This window comes from Pangasianodon hypophthalmus, chromosome 6, assembly GCF_027358585.1.
Source record: "Pangasianodon hypophthalmus isolate fPanHyp1 chromosome 6, fPanHyp1.pri, whole genome shotgun sequence".
NCBI lineage: Eukaryota > Metazoa > Chordata > Actinopteri > Siluriformes > Pangasiidae > Pangasianodon > Pangasianodon hypophthalmus.
Genome location: NC_069715.1, coordinates 26,932,138 through 26,954,102, shown reverse-complemented (window position 1 = coordinate 26,954,102; position 21,965 = coordinate 26,932,138). Strand labels below are relative to the sequence as shown.

General features: G+C 40.1%; 1 protein-coding gene across 3 annotated transcripts; it reads left to right on the top strand.

The window, feature by feature from the left end:
* Nucleotides 1–1,169: 1,169 nt before the first annotated feature.
* On the top strand, nucleotides 1,170–21,964 carry pkma (pyruvate kinase M1/2a). 3 transcript variants are annotated; one of them, XM_026913390.3, is made up of 11 exons: nucleotides 1,170–1,327; nucleotides 11,929–12,113; nucleotides 12,390–12,481; nucleotides 14,380–14,511; nucleotides 14,631–14,817; nucleotides 15,029–15,299; nucleotides 15,832–15,982; nucleotides 16,157–16,309; nucleotides 17,901–18,067; nucleotides 19,461–19,642; nucleotides 20,935–21,964. In XM_026913390.3, exons 2-11 carry the CDS (start codon nucleotides 11,957–11,959, stop codon nucleotides 21,039–21,041), a joined length of 1,599 nt encoding a protein of 532 aa, XP_026769191.1. In that variant the 5' UTR covers nucleotides 1,170–1,327; nucleotides 11,929–11,956; the 3' UTR covers nucleotides 21,042–21,964. The 3 variants fall into 3 exon arrangements, with proteins under 3 accessions (XP_026769191.1, XP_053090889.1, XP_053090890.1); XM_053234914.1 differs by lacking the exon at nucleotides 1,170–1,327 and adding an exon at nucleotides 6,138–6,391; XM_053234915.1 differs by lacking the exons at nucleotides 1,170–1,327; nucleotides 17,901–18,067 and adding exons at nucleotides 6,138–6,391; nucleotides 17,409–17,575.
* The last annotated feature ends 1 nt before the right edge of the window (nucleotide 21,965 follows it).

Genomic DNA, 21,965 nt, shown 5'->3' with positions numbered 1-21,965 from the left:
GCAGGTGAGTAAAACCACATGCTTTTACCTGAGAAAAATCAAGCCTTGCCCGAAACACTGCTATATTATTTGTAATAAGCAATTATATCTGGCCCAACAGCTACAAAGATGAGTGGATGTGTGTATCTGATCCTTTCAGGAGGAGGCCTTTATCTGATTATAAGTACGCTGGTTGAAATGACCTTACGTGAACCTGATCTGAGCTTCATTTTTAAATAAACTGAATGTCACACCCTTCATTTCATGAGTAAGGAGTGGTGATTGCTTGAATGATTCATGTTTAAAAGAATGTTTATAGCCTTCAGTAGGTCTCCCATGGGAGTTGAATGATTAGGAAAAAAAAAGGTGTGTACTTGTGCAGAAATGTATGATCAGTTACAGTGTACACAACTGAAATAAAATAAAATGGCTGCTCGGGCACAATTGCACAAGTGCAATGCTGCAGTCGAACACAAGAGGGAGCTTTAGCAGCATAAATAAACTCAGGACGTTTGCATGGAAAAAGGAAGCTGATTATCAGTGTGGAATGAGAGCCCAGGTTCTCAGCCCTAGTCCAGGAGAACCCACAGTCCTGCACATTTTAATGTTTTAGTGCTCAGATTCTGATTTTACATTGCAGCTACATTGCAACATTCACACACAACAGTTAAATAATTTGCACTGATTTTGGAAACTGCACTGTAATGCATGTTATAGAGGACTGATGCATGCTACGAGTGACTAGGTATATTTCATGTTGCATGAAATAAAAAAGGTATGATGACAGTGCAATGGAAAGCGTTAAGCACTGGTGCACGTGCTTGCTGACATTAGCACGTATCACGCGGATGAATATCCAACCTGTGTGTTTATAACGCGTGTTATAAGGATAGAAATTGAGAAGTTTGAACTGCAAAGCGTTTGAAGTGCTTATAGCATCTCCTATCAGACGCGTGTTCTGCTCGTGCACGTCAACGTGCCCAAATCTCGTCTTCTGATTGGCTGGCCGGAAGAACCTTACTTCCTTCATTTTTGTCTCGCATAACCTTCCGCCAACTTTTTTTTTTTTTTTTGGAAATATTCGCTCACGTTTTGTGTTGGACGTTTAATAAAATGATATACATATACTCTATACATATTAACGTGTAGGTGAATTGTATTAGTAACTTTTTAAGAGGTTTAAAGGTTTTCGTAGATGTTCCTGCAGGAACCTATCCACCCGTTTTGCGTAGGAATACATCCGCGTGCTGTGGCTTAAAGTAGTGCCGGCGGATTTCGCGGATCACCTTGAGGACGCTCGTGCGGCGTTTTGCAGCGCATCACTTCAAGAGGACTGTCATTTAAGAAGGTGAGCTTTATAACTACACGGACTTAGCCGTTATTTTAGCCTCTCAGGCTAATAAACCTAGATATATCTACCGACATCATGTGCTTTTGACTAATGAATTAACTCGGAAGTATTTGGCAGAAATGGATGTCACATTTGTCTGACTTATCGACCTCGCCTATATTGGCTGAATCCCAAATGGCTCTGTGTTTTATAAATAGTGAACTATTTAACAGCGTACAGACCGTTATTTAACACCTCATGTAGTGCGCTTGTGTAGGAAATACGGGGCTATTTGAGATTCGTCCCATGATGCTACATTACTGCAGGTTTCAGAAGCTAGTAATTTTTTTTTTTAAAAGATTTTTAATTTTAGGTTGATCAATTGTCAAGCCAAAATGTTAACCCAGTGACCTGGTTGTTTTGAAATGAAAGCTAACCTGCTGGAATTGCGTTACTATTTCCTGGCTACATGCTAGCGTTTACTGACTAGTCAGACTGCGCATGCGCATACAGTACTCCGTCTGCTTCCTAATGGCTGATGAATGTCGTGCTTGTCGTATTGCGCAGCTTTTTTCCTCCTTCTTTCTTTTTTAAATTATTGATCAGCGTGATAACGGCACTTTGTCAATCTGTAGGTGCGGTCGCTGGGTAAATATTGCATTCCTTGTCTTTTGGCTCGAGTCCACTAAGCCTGCTCCCTACTTAGAGGAAAATGTGACGCAGAGTGAACGTGACTTTGAACACATCCGCTGCAGTGCTGTGCATCAGACAGACAAGCTCAATCTGAGCCACCCCTAAACATCCCTGGGATTAACAGATAAACACCTAAACACTAAATACATCTGCTTTTTTAAGGAGCTAAAGATCATGATGTGTTCATCTTCAGAAAGTTTCATCTGTTCTAATAATCCTGATAATCCTAATAATGTTTGATGTGATGTTTTGAACCACATGAACTAGATGAGGAAAATCTGTGCATTAAAAATCTGTTCTTTTTTTTTTTCTGTATTGAATAATAAGTTATTTGGCATAGTGATGGATTCCTTTTTTCATTTTTGATGAGAAAAAAAATCAATATTTGAATATCAGAAAATATCTGATCCAGTACTGACCTCATTATGGTGCATTAATATTCATTTTAAATGTATTTTTATTCATTCGTTTAAATTTTTACCCTATTTTTTTCCACTTTGGTAATTTGCCAATTCTCACCCACCAGCCAGCTCTGCCATCACTCAGTCAGGGATGGTAAGTCTAACACGTGCTTCCTGAGATGCGTAGACACGTGAACTACATTTTTTTTTTTTTTTTTTTTTTTCTCCCCCCTTTTCAAACTGTTGCTCGGAGGAAAGTATCCCCTATGGGATACATGAGCTCACAGACTGTTAGTTTTGCTCTGACTGAAAGACACGTCGTTCCTCTCAGCTAGAGACCAGCTTTGCTCCCTTGGCTCTCGGCTATGGGTGGCTATGGCATCGTTGTGATTGGCTCTCATGATCTCCAGATGATGGTGTAAATGTTTTTCTGTTGCGCCACTCGGGAGCCCAGTGCGGCAAAACCCATCTGTTCCTTCCCTAATAATTTGCCATTTTGGGGTTAAACACACATTAGTTTAACCCTCAAGAGTACGGTGTATGCAGCAAACTGTGGGTCCCGCACGCTTCGTTCCTGTTCGACACGTTTGTACGGGCGGTGAAAGGGTACAGGAAAACCTGATACATCCATTATTTATTTCTCTTCCACCTTGCACTGCTCTGATTACTGGGGATGTAACTCAGATTCTTGCCACATCCCATTCAACAATCGTTTCATTCTTCTCGTTTGTGTAAAGTTACGAAACACTTTTTTCTTCCTGTTCTCATCACCTCCTTGCATTCACTGCACTCACTCCAAGTTTTTTGCACTGAATATTTGCCTTTACTGTACCATTAGTACTCAAACTGCTGTAGCTACGTAAATTGTTTTCTGTAAGGCAAAACATCAGAAGAATGGTGGCTGCAGGTTTTATTCTGCGTTTATGTGCAAGGATCATTTCATATCAGTCGCTATACAGCATGTACAGTGAAATACGTCGGTGAAGCAGATGTTGACTCTGATCAGATACCAGTCCAGCATTTTAGGCCAGAATTGCTATGTCATAATGATAAGTTGCTGTTTCATGGTTTGCATTTGCATATTGGAACACCATAATGGATGAATCACTAACCTGGAGATCTGCAGGAAGCAGTTTGTGTTTCCGGGCATAGTCATGTAGTTGCTCACTGGACAAATAGGTGTAGCAGAGGTAATAAATAGTTAGATAATAGGCTTCTGAAAAAGTTTCTCTTTTCTTCTGTCCTCTCAGAGAAAGAAAACTCACTCTATTGACTTTCACAGTTTTTCTAGTTAATATGTATATTTGTTGTTTACGTTAAGTTGAACACGTTAACTTTTTTTTTTTTTTTTTCTTTTAAACAAAACAGCAAAACAAAGCTCGATCTAATAGCATGATGTCGGGTGAAAATAAAGACATGGTCATCGCATATATTATCAGAAGAGGTTGAGGACTACACAGAATCTTTCCCTTTTCAGTATTTGCTCATTTTTATTAGTCGACATTAACATGTTTAACTGAATAACTAGCTAGTAATACGCTGTAGATTTCCAGGCCGGAACAACGACACCAGGCAGCACATCGGAGCTAATGAATTTGAGTTGTCGATCTCTGATAACAGGATCTTGTCTTTTCTGCCTCTTGTGCTAAATACTCAGCTTAGTTCTCCCAAAAAAGATTGAATCATGAAATACATTTTATACCATATACATTTTTTCTGTGCTAAAATTTGAGCCCTCAGGCCTGGATTAAGGCAGTGGCACTACAACTGAGTTATGTGCCATTCCCCTTTTTTTGCTCTGTTGGCAGGAAAGGCTTGTTGGGTAACCAGGCTTTATTGGCTCTTCACAATGAGAGGGAGGAAGCAGAAGTTTGTGTGTTGTATGTGCACAACCATGCAGCTGTACAAACTCAGACACTCAGGCAGCCAGGCTTCATTTGGGAGTGTTAGTGCTTTCAAAAACATTTGCAAGAAAAATTTATCAGCTTTCATGTTCATGTTGTGGGGGCAAAAAAAAAAAAATCCCCCCTTATAGCAAAGACAGGAAGATTGAGTCGTTTCTTAGTGGAAGTGTGCCTCGTATCTCTGCAGTGACTCAAATCACATCTCCTGAAGCCAAGCCAAAGAGCAGAGTGTTAGTCATCATTATGACAGGGTGGAAAGAGAGAACACGTTGGCAGATCCTGAATAATTACAGGCTTGAGGTGAAAAAAAAAAAATTCCAACCCACAAAGCCACTAACAGTTTTTGCATCAGGATCATTGATGCAAAATTTTTGGGGGGAGAAAAAAAAAATCCACCTGAGAATTTTTTTTAGAAATTGATTTACCTTTTGGTATTATTTATATAATTGATATAAAACCCTGTTAGGAGTAGATTAGTTTATTTTTCCTGTGTTCTCAGTGATAAAACTCTCTTTCTGTGCACCTGAATATTTGTGTCGCACATCATGTGATCAAACTCCATTCACAACATGGCATCCAAACAGTTGAGGAGGTACTGGAGTAGAGAAAAGACTCTGATGCTTATTTCAGAGTTTTATTTTATTTATTTATTTTTTTAAATATCATTTGCTTTCTCGAATACACACATACAATTCGATTATAAGACATTCTGCTCAGATGATGAACAGGTGAAAGGCTTATTTGTGGCGAACGAAGGATTCAGCAACAATTTGAAAATGCAATAAAACAATCACAAAGTATACAAGAAGCATCCATTTTTCGTTGTGCGATTCGGGAAATGTTTAATATCTAGGGAAGGGTCAATCACTCTACGAGAGTAAATAAGGCAAGTAGCAACAGTCAAACTTTTTTTTTTCTCCTCCCAATGTGAGGCAACATCTGCATAGAAATCACAGACATGTGTACCGAACTAGAGTTATCAGACGAGCGCCGAGTTTGGCAAAAAACTGTAGGTAATTCGGCCTGTAGATAGTAAAACACCGACATGGCCAATCCAGACGAAAATAAAATCACAGAAAAGCACGTGAAAAATGGGAAATTACTCTAGGACCTCATGTACATTTAATCCCTTCTGGGTAGGGTTTTAGATTTCCAGACATATGTCCAATGAGTAATGCTGCTGGAGGACATGTGTAGTTATTATGATATACATATTTAAGCCACACATGTTTTGTGAATACATGATCATTACACAAATTCCATGTGTACTACATACACCTCCTTTTAATACACACTCATTTCTTAGATTCTTATTATTTGTTGTAGGGCTTCGTGGACATGTTCTATGAACTGTCTCTTACCTAAAACCCCTGAAAGTGCCGCTTCTCTGACGAGTCCTTTTAAATGTTGTTTTTTAATTTTTTTATTTGTTCGTTATTTTTTGTTGTTCTCAGACTTCATTTCAGTTTGTTTTTGGCAGGAGATGATTGAAAAGAGCGTGCGCTTCCTGCGGTGTCTCTGTAGAGAACAAAAAGTGCAAAACCTTTTTTCCTACAGGGTACAGTGGACTTTTTACCTATTATGTCAAATTAGATGAGGGCATAGTGTATATTAACACTCGGTTATTAACGCAGTTTGTGAGTGATTATCAGGATGGATTATCAGGAAGTCCTCCTGCACTTAGCATCTTCTGTCCTATCATCTCCTCCGTCTATATGTCCCCTTTCTGGCGTAGAGTATTATTGGAGGCTGTTTTAGCTATTTTAGTGCCTGTGTATGTAACATGACCTGGTTGTGGTGGTCTTGCTTAGCTAACACCAAACCAGTTAACCTCTCCATTGACTCATGTTGTTCCAAAGCTTTAGGAAAGGCCTGATTGACTTACGTAGTTTATCCGTTCTTAAGAGAAGAGGATTTCATGTTCAAGTCTTTGCAGAGCATGCAGATCCCAGGTTCATTCGGTTCAAACTCCCAGGCTACAGCACCCTGGGTAGGGAAAAGCCACCACAGAAATCGAAACAATTCGGGAAGATTCTGCTGACCAAGTGTCTTTATAGCTCACTGAAAGGCTGGGAGCTCTACAGGTATGTGTATTTATATTTATTTGATAAATCAAGGTCATGCGCAAGCCTTTATGTAGGCATGGAGGAGCGAGACTAGATAAGGACTTGAGTGTGGAAGGTTATTGGAAGTGTATGTGAGTAGGTGTATACGTGGGTCAGTAGACATGCTATAAAGTTCATAGAGGGTATGTTTGTAGATCATGTGAGGTACATTTATTTTAGTCACAGAGTAATTTGGCAGTCGTAGAACGCCATATGCTGTTCATGTGCCACTCTGTGGTTTCGTAGCCTTGATTGCCAGGAGACAGGGTCACTTCAGTGATTTCAGGGTGGTGACCATTTCCACCATATTTGTCTAGCAAATCCAACAACCGCCCAGGTGATGAGCTGCTTTATTATCATGCATGCCGTCTTCTGGGATCCAACAAAAAAAATTAGAGGAGCGAGTGCTTTTTACGCTCATGTGAACAGAAGTTGGCAGACAGATATGAAACTCCCAGGACAAAGAAAAGCCATGTTCCGTTCTCACGTTAAATAAAAATGAACAAGAAAATGTTGTGGTCAGGTACAAAAAGCAGTCCTGTGCACACGTCTGGTGCTCCATGTTTCCTCCGCACTCTCCGTGGAAACTCTCCACAAGCCAAAAACTAGTAATGCATTCATTTATGTCGATATATTTAATAGGTGTGTTTTTGTGTGAACAGGGATACAACATTATATAACATACGTACTTTGTGTTACATTTACAGTATGTCGAGCTGAGGCGGTCCGTGAAATACACTCACAGATTATAGCTCTGGATCGAATAGCTTTCAGTGCAGGCTGACAACCGCAAAAAGTTTCTGCTTTGTCTTCCTCAAAACTAATGTGAACATCTGAATCCACACAGAAACAGTGTCTTATAGGCTGGTGCACATATTCATTAATTTTCTGCTGAATGTTTAACAGACAATGGCATTAACACTGGAGTAACAAAGGAGCTTGTTCTTGGGTGTCGTCTTTTTCAACAGCCAAAAGTGCCAGTGTTATGCAATGTTGGAAAAGCCGAGCGCTGCATTTGAGGCTAATTTGCTATAGAAGAGCCTCTCCGTCTGACATCCGACACTGGTAATCTGATCTAAGCAGGACTTGCCCTGGTTATGTTTCCATTCAGGCTGGCAAAAAATATTTGCATTGTTTTTATTCTAACTGCAAAATGAATTTGGATGCACCCCAAACTCTGTGCAGTCTGTTTGCATAAAATCATGCAAATGCAGGTCAAGAGCTTCAGTTAATGTTCACATCAAGCATCAGAATGGGGGGGAAAAATGTGAGCTCTGTGACTTTAACCACGGCATTGTTAACTGCTGATCTCCTGGGATTGTCTCTAGAGTTTACACAGAATGGTGCGAGAAATAAAAAAAACATCCAGTGAGCTGAGGGTCTGCACCGTATAGAAATTTCATTCAAACAGGCTTCAAACAGCTTATTCTATATCTAAACCTCTCTCAGCATTCTGATGACTCTGTCCACAGCAAGGGGGGTTTGAGTTTCATCCCTGACTGTATCTGAGGGTAGTCACATAGTGTGTGTATGTGTGCGTTGTGATGTGAGATTCCTCACGTACAGCAGCTTACTGACTCAGCCCCATCTGCGCCACCGTGGTCTGAGCGGCAGCGGAATAAATTGTGTGGCTACTGACTATTTGACTACTGAATGTTTGCAATGAGTCAGAATTTTCTCGTAGTCAGACAAGCACATAAAATAGTAAATGGGGCCTTTCTTGTAATAAAGAGAGCTTGAATAGGTAAATCTGTGGGTGGGTGGACTCATGACAGGACTCTCTGTAAACCCATCACATTCTCGTGTGTACCTGGAGCATGATGACTTGGTTGTTAATGACTTGGTCATAAGCACTACTGGTCACAATGGCACTGAAATCTACTGAAGTGAATTAAATGTTCTTATTAGTATAAGAGCAGCTACAGCTAATGAAGTTTATGTGTTCAGTGAAACATTTATTGTTGAATTTTATACTACTTTTAGAGAATTTACATAGCACTTATGCTCAGAATGGTCATTTCTGCTGATATCGGTTAAATTCGATAATTTTAACAAGGTTTGGCTTTTTTTTATTTCAGAAAGGTTTACAGTATTATAATACTGCCAGACTTTCTAGAAGAACTGCCCCCTTCCCAAATCCCACATGCTCTCAGTTTGCCCCTTGCTTTCTGTCAAAGTAAATACAGAATATTTTTCGTAGTTCATAATGTGAAATAAAATCTATCGGTGTATGTCTGACTTAGTTGAAGATAGACAAGTACGTATTAAATATCGGTTAAATTTATTTGTTAAGGATGCGACTGAAACATCTTTGCCAAAATGGCTCATTCAGTTTTTTTAGTCCGAAAGAGAAAAATGGGTCAGGCTTTGACCCGAAAAATTAAATAGGCGTACAAATGACCCCTACTCTAACTACAAATTTAAGCCATCAAATCTAACATGTTACGAATAATGTTAACAGTGATGATAAATAGAAAGTGAATAAATAAATAAATAGAAAATGTCGGCCACATGAACATTTTAGACAACTAATTTATAGAAAGATTATATTGGAAAATGAAGTTTTTTAAATGTTTACTGCACATTACTGCAGAATCACTGACAAATCCACCATCCAGTTTTCATGAGTGCCACAGTTTGTATTATCAGTTGTAATATTACACCCTCCCCTATACTCTTTAAACCTAAAATGGTGGCTTGTTTTTCTGTCTCAGTTTACTAAGCTATCGGGGGAAATATCAGTATCACACAAGCCTAATCTAAACCTTTATTTAATATCAATATAAGTAACGTGTTGTTTGTCATGTCTCACATGTCATTAAAGAGACATGTGTGAGGTGTTACCTCGCTGTGCGTATGCATTGCTTCTAGGTCAAGTCTGGTATTCACATGCTCTGTGTGTGTGTGTGTGTGTGTGTGTGTGTGTGTGTGTGTGTGTGTACCTGGAGATATGGCAGTATAGGTGTATGCTAGAGCTAATGTCCAGTTCTTCTGCTGGACTGGTCAATGAGACGGTAAGTCCAGCTCACAAGATGGCTGCATGCATGGGAAAGGTTTTCTGGTTTTGCTTCTGTTTGTTGAATATTCTTGCTGATCGTGTCCAGCAGTTATTGAGCCATGTATCATGTGACCTGCTGAAAGGACTCACTCTTCTTCACCACTTGTTGTACTGACCCTCACTGTATTCCTTTCATGTGTAACACTGTACTCCTCAAAACACACACACTGTAGCACTGCAGGCGGCCATGGAAATTTCCGGAAAGTCTGGACTGACTCTTTGATCTCTGAAGCACAGGGCACGACATGCTCATGCCCTGGACATGTGTGTTGGGCATGCTTTCTTGTGTAATCTCACAGCCATGTGCTTAAATGTAGCAATTATGCTGCCATAAAGATATTTGGTTCTGTAAAGTGAACTTTTCATTTGATTTGTTTAAATGCTACAATTGATCCATATATTTCAGGGTGGTGCAAAGCACTTCAGTGCAGTGGCATGTGCTACTCTTTTCCAAATCCTAGACAGAATAAGAAAAATAAAGAGGTGTAGAAACAGTGAATAAACTGAGGAAAGTACAGTAGAGGGGAATACAGAAATGTTATAAAAATCTCTTGCTATTTAAACACTTCATAGCGTGAAAACGAAGACTCCAGTAATGTCTTTGTGTGCAAGGAGAAAAGACCACATTTTAGAAATCTTAGCTATTTTCTTCAGCCTTCTTGTTAAGGATGCAAACATGACGCTTCATGACCAGTGACATTGTCAGGAGAATGTAAAGACTGTAGCTACATAAAGTCACCCTTCACAGAGATTTAAATACTCGCTAATTTTCCATAGTCATCATGGGAGCTGAAAATGTTTAGTCAGTGTGCCCTGTCTCATAACCTTCACTGTAGAACATTAGCTTGCACTATTGATTTGTACTATTAATAGCCATGCTGGTTCAGGAGATAAGCCACAAAGGCATAATTATATAATCCCGAAAGCAAAAGCCTGTCTTTGGCATAGAAAATGGCAGTGTCTCGACCTAAGACTCTGTGGTTTGGCAGAATAATTATTTCTGGTTGCATTCCAAACATGGGAACGTGTGATAGCAGTAAAGAGTTCCTATCTCTCTAAACTGGTACCCTTTAATATTACACAAAATAAAAAAAAATAAAATAAAATTTACCCCACACCTTCTGGCAGTTACTGAAGCACGGTGGAGTTACTGTAAGTGATGGTAGAATGTAGAGCACATGAGGGTTAGCACATACAAGTTTAATTTTGCAATTTTGCACTTCCTTCCGGACAAGATGGCGAAACGTGATATTGAGAGATACGAGACTGATGGCAATACAGGATTGCAATTAAATACCATTATAGATGTAATAAAAATACAAGTACCCATCTTTGAAAGACTTCGCAAGATTTAAAAATAAAATATTTGTAAGACATACTTTATGTCTCAGCTTTCCAGTCTGAGAACACCGATATTCTACTTTTGGAAATATTATGTGGTCACTGATATTTCATAGATGCATCACATGAAGATAAAAAGCTGTATTTATGCAGGCTTTCACATGAATGTAACGATATTGATTGACACCATCTCTGTTGGGAAGGGGGGAGAAAAAAAAAAAATAGACAGTTGGGTTTTAGTAGTAATTTATTTGTCTTTCTAAATTGTTTTGCTGCTGTTTATTACTGCTTTGTATACATGCAAAATTTTCTGGGTCTTGATTCTTATTAATTGCAAATGATAAAAGAATACGTTAACTGCTTTTCTGGAATGAGGCACTGTTTAAGCACAAGATATTTCAGCAACAATAAAGTGCACTGCGCTTATCAACGGATCACAGTTTAATGAACGAGGCGGCTGCCAGCTGGCAAATAAGCCTCACGAATTAAAATTCAAAATTAAAATTGTCAGCAGTTGAAAATGTCACCTGTCCAAGCAATGAAAAAAAAAAAATTAAACCGGAAATTAGTTTATTGAATAAATGGGTCGAAGGTCCTTTGTAATGGATGTTGTGTAATATTTCTAGTTTAATTCTATTTTTCCAAGCCCGAAACAAAATGGTTCTCAGTTGCAGCCATTCATGCTCCTAAAAATTCATAAAGTCCTCTACGTACTGTAGTCTAAATTAGGCATGGAAAATAGAATTTTAATCCAAATTTCTAATCATTCTTCACTCCAGTTCAGCTACTGACATAAATTAATAATGCCAATTAAGTGCTTACTGTGTAAGAAGGATCCTGTTATCTGGTATTTTTGATTTCATGTATAGTTTCTCAAAAATAAAATATTTCCTGTCCAATGTGTCTGTCCAGTGTGTCTGTTCCCCAGCTATGACTGAATATTACTATATCCCTAGTCATGTTACATATAATTATTTTACATGTGCGGATGGAGAGATTTACAGAGACTTTATCACCACCAATGACTGCACACCTTTGGACCAAACCTCATGCTTGTTGTCATGCCCCTCGTCTAATCGCTCTATCACTCTGTCTATCTCTACCTATTTATCTCAAGGATATCACCAGGCAACTCTGCTCTCACCATGCCGCACACTAAGACTCAGGACTTGGGCTCTGCCTTCATCCAGACGCAGCAGCTGAACGCTGCCATGGCCGACACCTTCCTGGAGCACATGTGTCTGCTGGACATCGACTCTGAGCCCACCACTGCCCGTAACACTGGCATCATCTGCACCATCGGTCTGTTGTCTAATATATTAACCTTTAATTCATGTTGCATGTTATTAGAGAGCTTTAAATGCTCAATCCAGCAGGTGTTGATTAATTTTCTGTAACACTAGCTTGAACAGTAGTGCCAGCTGCAAGGATGTTTCCAATAGCGACATCTTTTATTCCTTATGTAAAATACTGTAGGCTAACAAGTATCAGTTGTGCATCAGTATATCAAGTTGATGCTTTGCTGACGTTGCATCCTGTGCTTATATATGAGGTATATGTATGTTTTTCTTGTTGCAGGGCCAGCCTCCCGCTCAGTGGAAATGCTGAAGGAGATGATCAAGTCAGGAATGAACATTGCTCGCTTGAACTTCTCCCACGGTTCACATGAGGTTCGGAGCTTCTCTTTCGACCTTGGTTTTGCCTTTCCCTTATCTATGTGACACCACAGAATTATCTAGTACTTAGACAGTGACCGAACGAGCTCTACTGTGCTTGGGCTCAAAGATCATAGACAGTCACGGTGTCATTCACGTGATTGTGATAAAGATGACAAGGTCATGGTGACCAATAAACTAGAGAGCACTGTCACTATTAATAACTCATCAAACAGTCTGAGCCGAGCCTTATCTCCCTCAAACAAAATCCTGTACTGTGGGGGTGTGTGTGTGTGTGTGTGTAAAGGGTGAGGCTCTCTTACAGTAGTGGTCTGAACAAGCCTTTTCTGTTTTTTTATCTAGCATTTTAGAAACAACCGTTTTAGCATTTTAGAAACAACCGTTCCCAATTTTCTTTTAGTAGAAATGATGAGCTTTCTTTCAGTCTCTATAAATCCCTATAAATTCCTTTCCTCACTTAGACTTACAATGTCTGAAAACAGTTAATATCATATTTCACTTAATTTAGTGTATACTGAAATGATTTTCTCTCCAGGTATTCTGCAGTTTTCCTACTGCCAAACCTACTTTCTAGCCAAAATGGCAGAATAGCTGTCAGACCAGTGCAAATGTTCATGATGCTTTGATGCTGATGATCATCTTGGCCATCGGGTCACATTCAAAGCTTGATGTAACTGATAGAAACTCCTGTCTAACACTAATAGATCAAAAGAAGGTGGAACTGAATTAGATGATGTTGGTGATCACAGAGATCAAAAGCTCGGTCCTTCCATCTGGATAGCATTTGTTGTCCTATTACTGCTTTTGCACTTACAAATTTTACTTTTCAGAAAAGCACCAAGTGACGTCAATCGCTTTTTACCTCTCAGCCAATTAGGTTGAAAGTTGGGGGGCGAAAAACAATCCTGAAGGACAGAGCGCCAGTGAAAAATCTATCTAGATAACAGAAAATATTTCATTGTCAGTATTCCAGTGTTGCAATGTAACTAAAGTAAGAATGTTTTGTTAAACAGTATTCTTGATTTTCTGCCTCCAGAGCTACAGCAAAAGGCAAACAGTCTCGCAAGTTAGTTAGATGATACTACACTATATGGCCAAAAGTTTGTGGACACCTGACCATTACACCAATAGGTGGTTCTTCCCCAAACTGTTCAACACACACAGTTGAAAGCACACAATTGTACAGAATATCTTTATGTACTGTAGCATTACAGTTTCCCTTCACTGGAACTAAGGGGCCCAAGCATGACAATGCCCTAGTGCACAAAGCAACATCCATGAAGACATGGTGTGCCAAATATGGAGTATAAGAACCCAAGTGTCCTGCACAGAGCCCTGACCTCACCCCCACTGAACACGTTTAGCACGAATTGGACTGTCGACTGCACCCTAGGCCTCCTCGTCTGACATCAGGACATGATCTCGCTTGTGGCTTAATGAGCACAAATCCCCACAGCCACTCTCCAAAATCTAGTTGAAAGCCTTCCCAGAAGAATGGCATAATAGTGCAACAATATACTGTAAATCTAAGCTATTGTTATATACCTTATAATATATTAAAACAAACAGATGATGTTTGTGTTATGATTGTGCAATAATTTGACCTTTTGCTGATAAACTCACACAGGAAACTTGTCAGGAATCTGGAGTCACTTTGAATTGTTTGTAGAACAGAATAAAAATGTATTGCAAAAGCCAATATTGCAGAATATATTGCAGTCCTGGTACTTGACTAGTGATTGTATGTGCTTAGCTCTGCTTCTCTAGAATATAGTCTTTACTACTTTATCCTCTCATGTTAATCAGTCTGGTGTTCTCAGGTGTAGAATCAGTGTTATGATGTAATTAAGTTGTGCGTGCGTGTGTGTGTGTGTGTGTGTGTGTGTTTACAGTATCATGGTGATACCATAAAGAATGTTCGTGAGGCTTGTGAGAGCTTTGAAGCAGGCAGCATCCACTACCGACCTATAGCCATCGCCCTGGATACCAAGGGCCCGGAGATCAGAACTGGACTCATCAAAGGGGTACATACATTACACTTTGATTTACAGAAAGCTGAATGGGATGTTATGATGCTGATGTAATGCTCACAAAACCCTAATATAAATAATACTAAAGTTCTCTTTATGTCTGTGTGTGACAGAGTGGCACTGCTGAAGTGGAGCTGAAGAAGGGAAACCAGATCAAGTTGACGCTGGACGATGCCTTCATGGAGCACTGTGATGAGAACACCCTTTGGCTGGACTACAAGAACATCACTAAGGTGGTGGAGGTGGGCAGCAAGATCTACATCGATGATGGCCTCATCTCTCTCCAAGTCCAAGAGATTGGTGAGTGTAAAGCTTTCATATTTCAAATCTTAAGAGTTAGAATTAAAAATAAAATGGACAAAAAAGAGAGTATAAAAGTATAGAGTATATATGCCAGTATGCATGTTTATGTATTCCAGTCCTCGGTTTCTGGTTTACAGTCATGTAAATATGATATGCGATTTTAAAGGAAAGGCCACACCTGATAATCTAGCTCTGTGATTTCTAATAGGCTCTGACTACCTGATGTGCGAGATTGAGAACGGCGGTATGCTGGGCAGCAAGAAGGGTGTCAACCTGCCTGGGGCAGCCGTGGACCTGCCCGCCGTGTCTGAGAAGGACATTAAGGACCTGCAGTTTGGAGTGGAAATGGGAGTCGACATGGTCTTCGCCTCATTCATCCGCAAAGCAGCTGACGTCCACGAGGTCAGGAAGGTGCTAGGAGAGAAGGGCAAGAACATCAAGATCATCAGCAAGCTGGAGAACCATGAAGGAGTCCGTAGGTGAGTGATAAAAGGGCAAAATATGGGCTTCTATCCATAATTTCAGTATTCTTATAGAACTTAATTTTAGCTTTGTACAGAAATATGCTGTATTCTGTATTCTGATTGGTCATTGGTTGATTAATTTTCTATGACTGATAATAAACGGATAATAAGTATACGTCATTCTTTAATAAATGTAAATGGTAATCCTCGCAAGTTAAAGTGGGGTAAAAAAAAAACCTCTGGACATGCTGGTAATAGCTAATTATTCAACTCTGGGGAGGTAACAGTATTTCCTTTTCATGTTGGGCCGCCTCACACCACCCCATCACTGATTATTTTCCCATCACTCCCACAAGGAAGGAGTACATTGTGCAATGCAATCAAAATTTGAATTTATTATTATTATTATTATTTTTTTTTTTTTTTCCCCAATAGGTCAATTTTTCCTGCCAGCTTTAGCACGCATTTCCATTAGCTGGAATATTTTAATTCTCGTATTTGATAACTGCAGAAATCGTAGAATTGTTGCTGTTGCTGTTGCTTGCAGGTTTGATGAGATAATGGAGGCCAGCGATGGCATCATGGTTGCCCGTGGTGACCTGGGTATTGAGATCCCCACGGAGAAGGTCTTCCTCGCCCAGAAGATGATGATTGGACGTTGCAATAGAGCTGGCAAGCCAATCACTTGTGCCACACAGGTTAGGGTTTAATTGTTGGCATTTTTTTTGTTTTGTTTTGTCATTTATAGGTGTGAGTGTTTCAGAGATACTCAGGTTCTGTTTTTCTTGTTTCATCTGTGCAGACAGGATGTTTTCCCATGCTCAAGAACATGAAAAGTGATGCATAACATTTTTCCTGTCCTCTGTTTCCAGATGTTGGAGAGCATGATCAAGAAGCCCCGTCCCACGCGTGCAGAGGGCAGCGATGTGGCTAACGCTGTTCTGGATGGGGCTGACTGCATCATGTTGAGTGGAGAGACAGCAAAGGGAGACTACCCTCTGGAAGCAGTGCGCACACAGCACATGGTACATGCACTACTTATTAATATATATACTTTTTTTCATTTTGATTTTTATTCATGTGATTTTTGCTGTTACAGTAGGGTCAGATTCCAAAGAAAGCTTAAGAACTATATTGGCAGCTGATAGATGATTTCGGGTTATGAGTAGCAGAATGGATTTGCTGTCTTTGTTCCTAACATTGCTGCATGCTGCCAGAATTTGTTTGGCTTTGTCAGCATTGTCTGCTTTCTATTGTTCACTCAATGCTGCACTCTCTCAGACTGCTGAGTCACACACGCAGTCCAAAGGGAGCGTGATGTACATGCTGAGGCCTCATTAGCTGTGAACTGGCAATTTAGTCATTAGACTGGCAATTTAGTCAGGCTTACAGCTTTATTAACATTAATCTCCAACACAGTTATTTGGTTTCATTTTAAGAGCAGGGTCATATAAATGTTTGTCATGGTGTTTGTCTTCTGCAGTCTTGCGTCTGTCTCTTCTCATTTTCCCTTCCTTTTCCTAACACTGCTTAAAAGCTCTAGTCATGAACAGTGGACTAACCCTGTGTTTGCTAACTCATTAAACAACTTCTAACTGGCTGTTGTCTTTCTACAAGACGTGCATGTTTCACCTCCATTCAGCATCAATAACCCTTTTTGAGTTCTGAACCTCAATCATCTTTGCTTATGTTTGAGGTCAACTATGATTTAGTAAGGAATTAACCAAAATTAATCGTGATTTATAAACCACGATTGGTGTTTGAATGATTGTTTTATAATGATTGTTAATGATTCTTGCATGACTGACTAAAGCCATGTGAATCTGGGATCAGTTTTAACATAGCCATTTTTGTTTTTGTCCTCCTGACTCTTCTACCTTCTGTGATCTGTATTCTGTGATCTAACACTTGCACTAATTCTGTCTTGTGTATCTTTATTTACAACATTGTCTCTTGTTGTACTTCTCCTTTTGCTTTACTTCTTTGCCTGCCCTGTCTCCTTGTCTGCACCCATCTTTGTTTGCCACCTGCTCGCTCTTTCTTTCTCTCTCTCTCTCTTTCTCTCTCTCTTTCTCCCCTTTCTCAATGCCTCTGCCTCATGTGCTTGCTACATGGTCGTGTCAGATCGCTCGTGAGGCCGAGGCGGCCATGTTCCACCGGCAGGTGTTTGAGGACCTGCGCCGCTGCACAGCGTACTCCACCGAGCCTGCTGAGGCCATCGCCATCGGAGCCGTGGAGGCTTCGTTTAAAATCCTCGCCTCCGCTTTCATAGTGCTCACTGGCTCCGGCAGGTAGGCAGGAGGTTAAGATCTGAAGGACAACTGCAGCCAGGAAGTGTAGAGCAGGGACAGACAGGGAGCTTGAGAGATGGGGAGAGAGAGAGACGCAAATGTTACAGTTTGGTGACCTGCACCACAGATCTAAATCAAATTATTAGTTGACTGGTTTGCCAGAAGCCATGATGTAAACATTTTGCACATCTCTCTCTCTCTCTCTCTCTCACTCGGGCGGTGCGAGTGCTATTGGTGGTGTGACTGATTTGTTATAACCCCTCCCTTTCCCACTCCACCTCCCTCCACTGGGTGGCACTGTGTCCTTTCCCTCACACACACTTAGATTGCCAGGGAGGCAGAAGCAGCCATGTTCCACCGGCAGCTGTTTGAGGAGCTGAGGCGCTCCACGAAACTAAGCCAGGACCCCTCAGAGGCCGTAGCCATTGGGGCCGTCGAGTCCGCCTTCAAATGCTGCGCCAGTGCTATAATTGTTCTCACCAAGACCGGCAGGTAAGAGGAGACGGCTAGGGCACGAAGGGAGGAAGCAGGTGCTAGGATGCCCAAGTACTCAGTATGCTCATTATGCTGGCTGGATAGCCATTTGTGTCCTTTTTTTAAATCATAATTACCAGGGATGTTTTTTCTTTTTTTTGTTAATTGGCTTGGGGATTGCACTAATCTTTGGGATGAAAAGCTTAAAGCACAAACTAGTGCAGTCCATTGCACAGGAATACTGCATTATATTGATTTTGATACTGATTTTTTCCTAGTAATGATCTACCATTTAAAAAAAAAATTCGAGTTAAGTTGAGAGTATGTGAAATTGAGGGAAAGAGGGAAATTATTCCATATTCATGTGTCGATCGACTCATCTCCCATTTTACTGTGCGGATAAAATCATTTATAATAGGCTTGTGCTATATTATCACTTTTTGTAAAGTATTCGAAATGATAATTAAAGGTTGAGAAACACTTTGCACTTTTAAAACTTAGTGTATATGTCAGTGGTTTAAAGATATAAACCAAGGTCAGGTGATGGTCAATATATTTAAAAAATCAGGCTCCTAGAATATGTTATAGAGATTCACTTCATTCTAGCAATGCAAATACATTTTTATATCTGTTTAAAATCATGGACAGTAATGCAGATTTACCACCTGCATGTCCAAATACCCTTGTCTATAGCATTTCCGCTATATTACCCCAGGGCTACCCTAGACCTAAAGCACGGACAAATGAAAGAGCAGATAAGGAGACTATGTGAGGCATACATGTGTTAGCTCTCTGTAAAATGTATAGAAGGAAATTATACATTCACTAGACAAACAGGAATCTTTCTTCCTCTGTCCTACCCCTGAATGTTTGAGTAATAATGTATGGCTGTGAATAGGGCTGGGCAGTATGGCAATATACATTTCACAATGTGCTTTTCTGAGTATTATGGATAAAGTTAGTGATCTGATTGTTTTGCCATATTGCCCAACTCTGACTGGAAAATGGCAGAGTACACAGTACTGTTTAGACTAGGATGATTTCTGCTTTAAGTGTCAACAGACTTTTTATGAAAGTTCATTCACTTTGCCCTTGAGGTGTGTGTGTGTGTGTGTGTGTGTGTGTGTGTGTGTGTGTGTGTGTGTGTGTGTGTGTTGCTAATTTTAGCTGTCCTTGACTTTCACTGTATTTTAACCTCATGTTTTTTACCTCATTTATACCACTATACCACAGTACTGTTGAAATTGTGATTCTGATTTATCAGTTGTTTAATTTTCTATAACAATCTGATTTTTCTGTAACAATCTGATAGTAGTTCAGGATATAAATTAAGTCACAGGTTTCTGCGTTTTATTTTATTCACCGTAACCCTAACCCCATAGTCATATAGTATTTTTCTGTTCATTTCCAGGTCTGCTCATTTGCTTTCCCGGTACCGCCCCCGCGCTCCCATCATCGCAGTGACACGTAATGGGCAGACGGCCCGCCAGGCACACTTGTACCGCGGCATCTTCCCCGTGTTCTACAACAAACCCCCTAACGACGTCTGGGCTGAGGATGTTGACCTCCGAGTCAACTTTGCCATGGATGTCGGTAAGAGGACACTAGAAGACTTGTTGATATTTAAAGCCCCTTTTATTCTTGGAGGCACTGAACGTCTTCAGTGACACCAGGTTCAACTCACTATCAGCTAAATAATATATTCAAGCTCCTCATGGTATTAGATGCATTTAAATCAGATGTTGCATCCTGAGGAACTAGGATTAATGCTAGATGCACTGAAAAAAAAATCCTTGGATTTTTTTCAGTTGTATGGGCCAGTTTTTGTTTATCCCCAGTTTCTATTCGTACAATTTTTACATTTACCTCCTGTGAAACTTTGAGTGGGGCTTGGCTCAGATTATAGAAAAAAAAGCAGGATTCAGGATTAAGACCAATTTGCAGCAAATGAGGAAACATTCTGGAAAAGTAGTCACATTTGTTATTCATGCACATGTGTATCCACAAGCCCAATATTAATCTCACTAAAAAGCAATCACGGATTTAGCTTTCTTGCGGCTTTAACGTTCAGATCAGATTCAGAAGGAGGTCATTAGAATAAGAAGCTCTTAACATTTTCAATCTCCTCAGTGACTTTGTTGTGCAACAAAGCACTAGTGAGTAATCCAGGTTTGGAAAACAAATATTCAGCATGGTCTTCCTTAAACTTGACATTCACATTAGAGGTGAAGGTTGTTAAGACCTGGTATTAACTTCTGTATTGGATGATCTGATCACAAAAGGATCACAGCTGAAATGGATCTCCGTTCACAAGGTTTTTTTTTTTTTTTTTTTTTTTTGAATTATTAAATGTCTCACTGGTGGTCAGTTGAAAGGCTGCCAAGTTTGCCTCACCACACGGTGGCAATTCAGAGCCCACCTGAAACTTGATCAAAATGTTTGTCATCAGATAACACTGGAATGTGTGTGTGTGTGTGTGTGTGGTGCTGTTCACGCTACACTATGCGTCTCTGACTCCCTTCACAATTGGTTTGAGTGATTGCATCACAGACAGGTTCACACCTGCAAGTTGTGCTGTCTGTGATCGTCTAAGATGAGACAGATGATCACAAGGACAAAATGTCCTTGGAAAGGAAAAAATTGTCTCTACTGGAATTAACTAGGGAATTAATTTATAATTAATTTAGTGTGTAGGATTTATATGGTATTATCATTGTAACCAGCAGATGACCTGATTTAGATTTTTGGAATCTGATCCAAACAGGGTCAAGGTCACACCAAGATCAAATGTCAAAGTTTTTTTCTTCAACAGCTTCCAGCCTGTTTGAAGTTTGTTTTCTTTGACTTTTTTTCCTCTCTAACCTTTTTCACTCTGTGTTACTTAGGCAAGGCTCGAGGATTTTTCAAGACCGGCGATGTCGTTATCGTGCTTACCGGCTGGCGTCCAGGCTCCGGTTACACCAACACCATGCGCGTGGTACCAGTGCAGTAAACATCCACTCCTCTTCATTCCAGCCCTTCTAACCTTTCTCCTGCTCCTTTATCATTCAAGCACTTCTAGCAGACTGGCATTAGCGTTAGCAAGGTTTCCCAGGCTGGGCTTCACCTGGAAAGGGCCAGTTTTGACATCTTGTTTAATCCCAGTCAAGTATTCCTGCTTATTATCTGCTATTTTTGGCACGTGTGTCAACCCTTAGTCCTTTTTATTCACAAATGGCAATGTATTATTCCTTACACGAGTCAGGCGGCGGTCTGTCAGAGCGCAGGGTAATAGGGGTATAGGTCAGAGCTACTGTACTTATCATGCAATCAGTATTCTTCTAGAACATTCCCATTGACCATAGAACCAAAAGTAATGTGCTGAAGCAAAAAGAGTACACTAGCAGCTCTGGCTTCTCCACCTTCCTTCACCATGACCAAGTGCAGAGGAATGTATTTTGCAAGTATGGATTTGTCTGTGTGTTATTAATCTATGTTGTTTTTGTTTTTTTTCCTCCACCACTGCACTCCCACAGCTACTGTAGACAATGTTACATACTGTATTATACTTGACATTGAGATGTTTGGGTGTTGGGAAACCGGCACCTCATAATATAATATATATTTTTCTCCTAAACTGAGAAACATTGTCGGATGCTGTTAGTGTTATCCTGTTCACTGAGTTGTTTCAAAAAGAATCTAAGAGAAATGAAAGTTAGCAATGATTCCATCACACTTCCTGCCTGTCTCTCCTCTTGTTCTCACATTTCAACCTCACGGTGACCATGTGCATCAAGCTTCTGTGTGCAGGTCTCGTATCCACACGCTTCTGATTGTGAAACTTAGATTTAAACTATATGTACTGTGTGATACAAACCTTACTCTGTTGCATTGTCGAAGACTGGTTCAATCAAATAAAGAGAAGAGCACCTGTCAT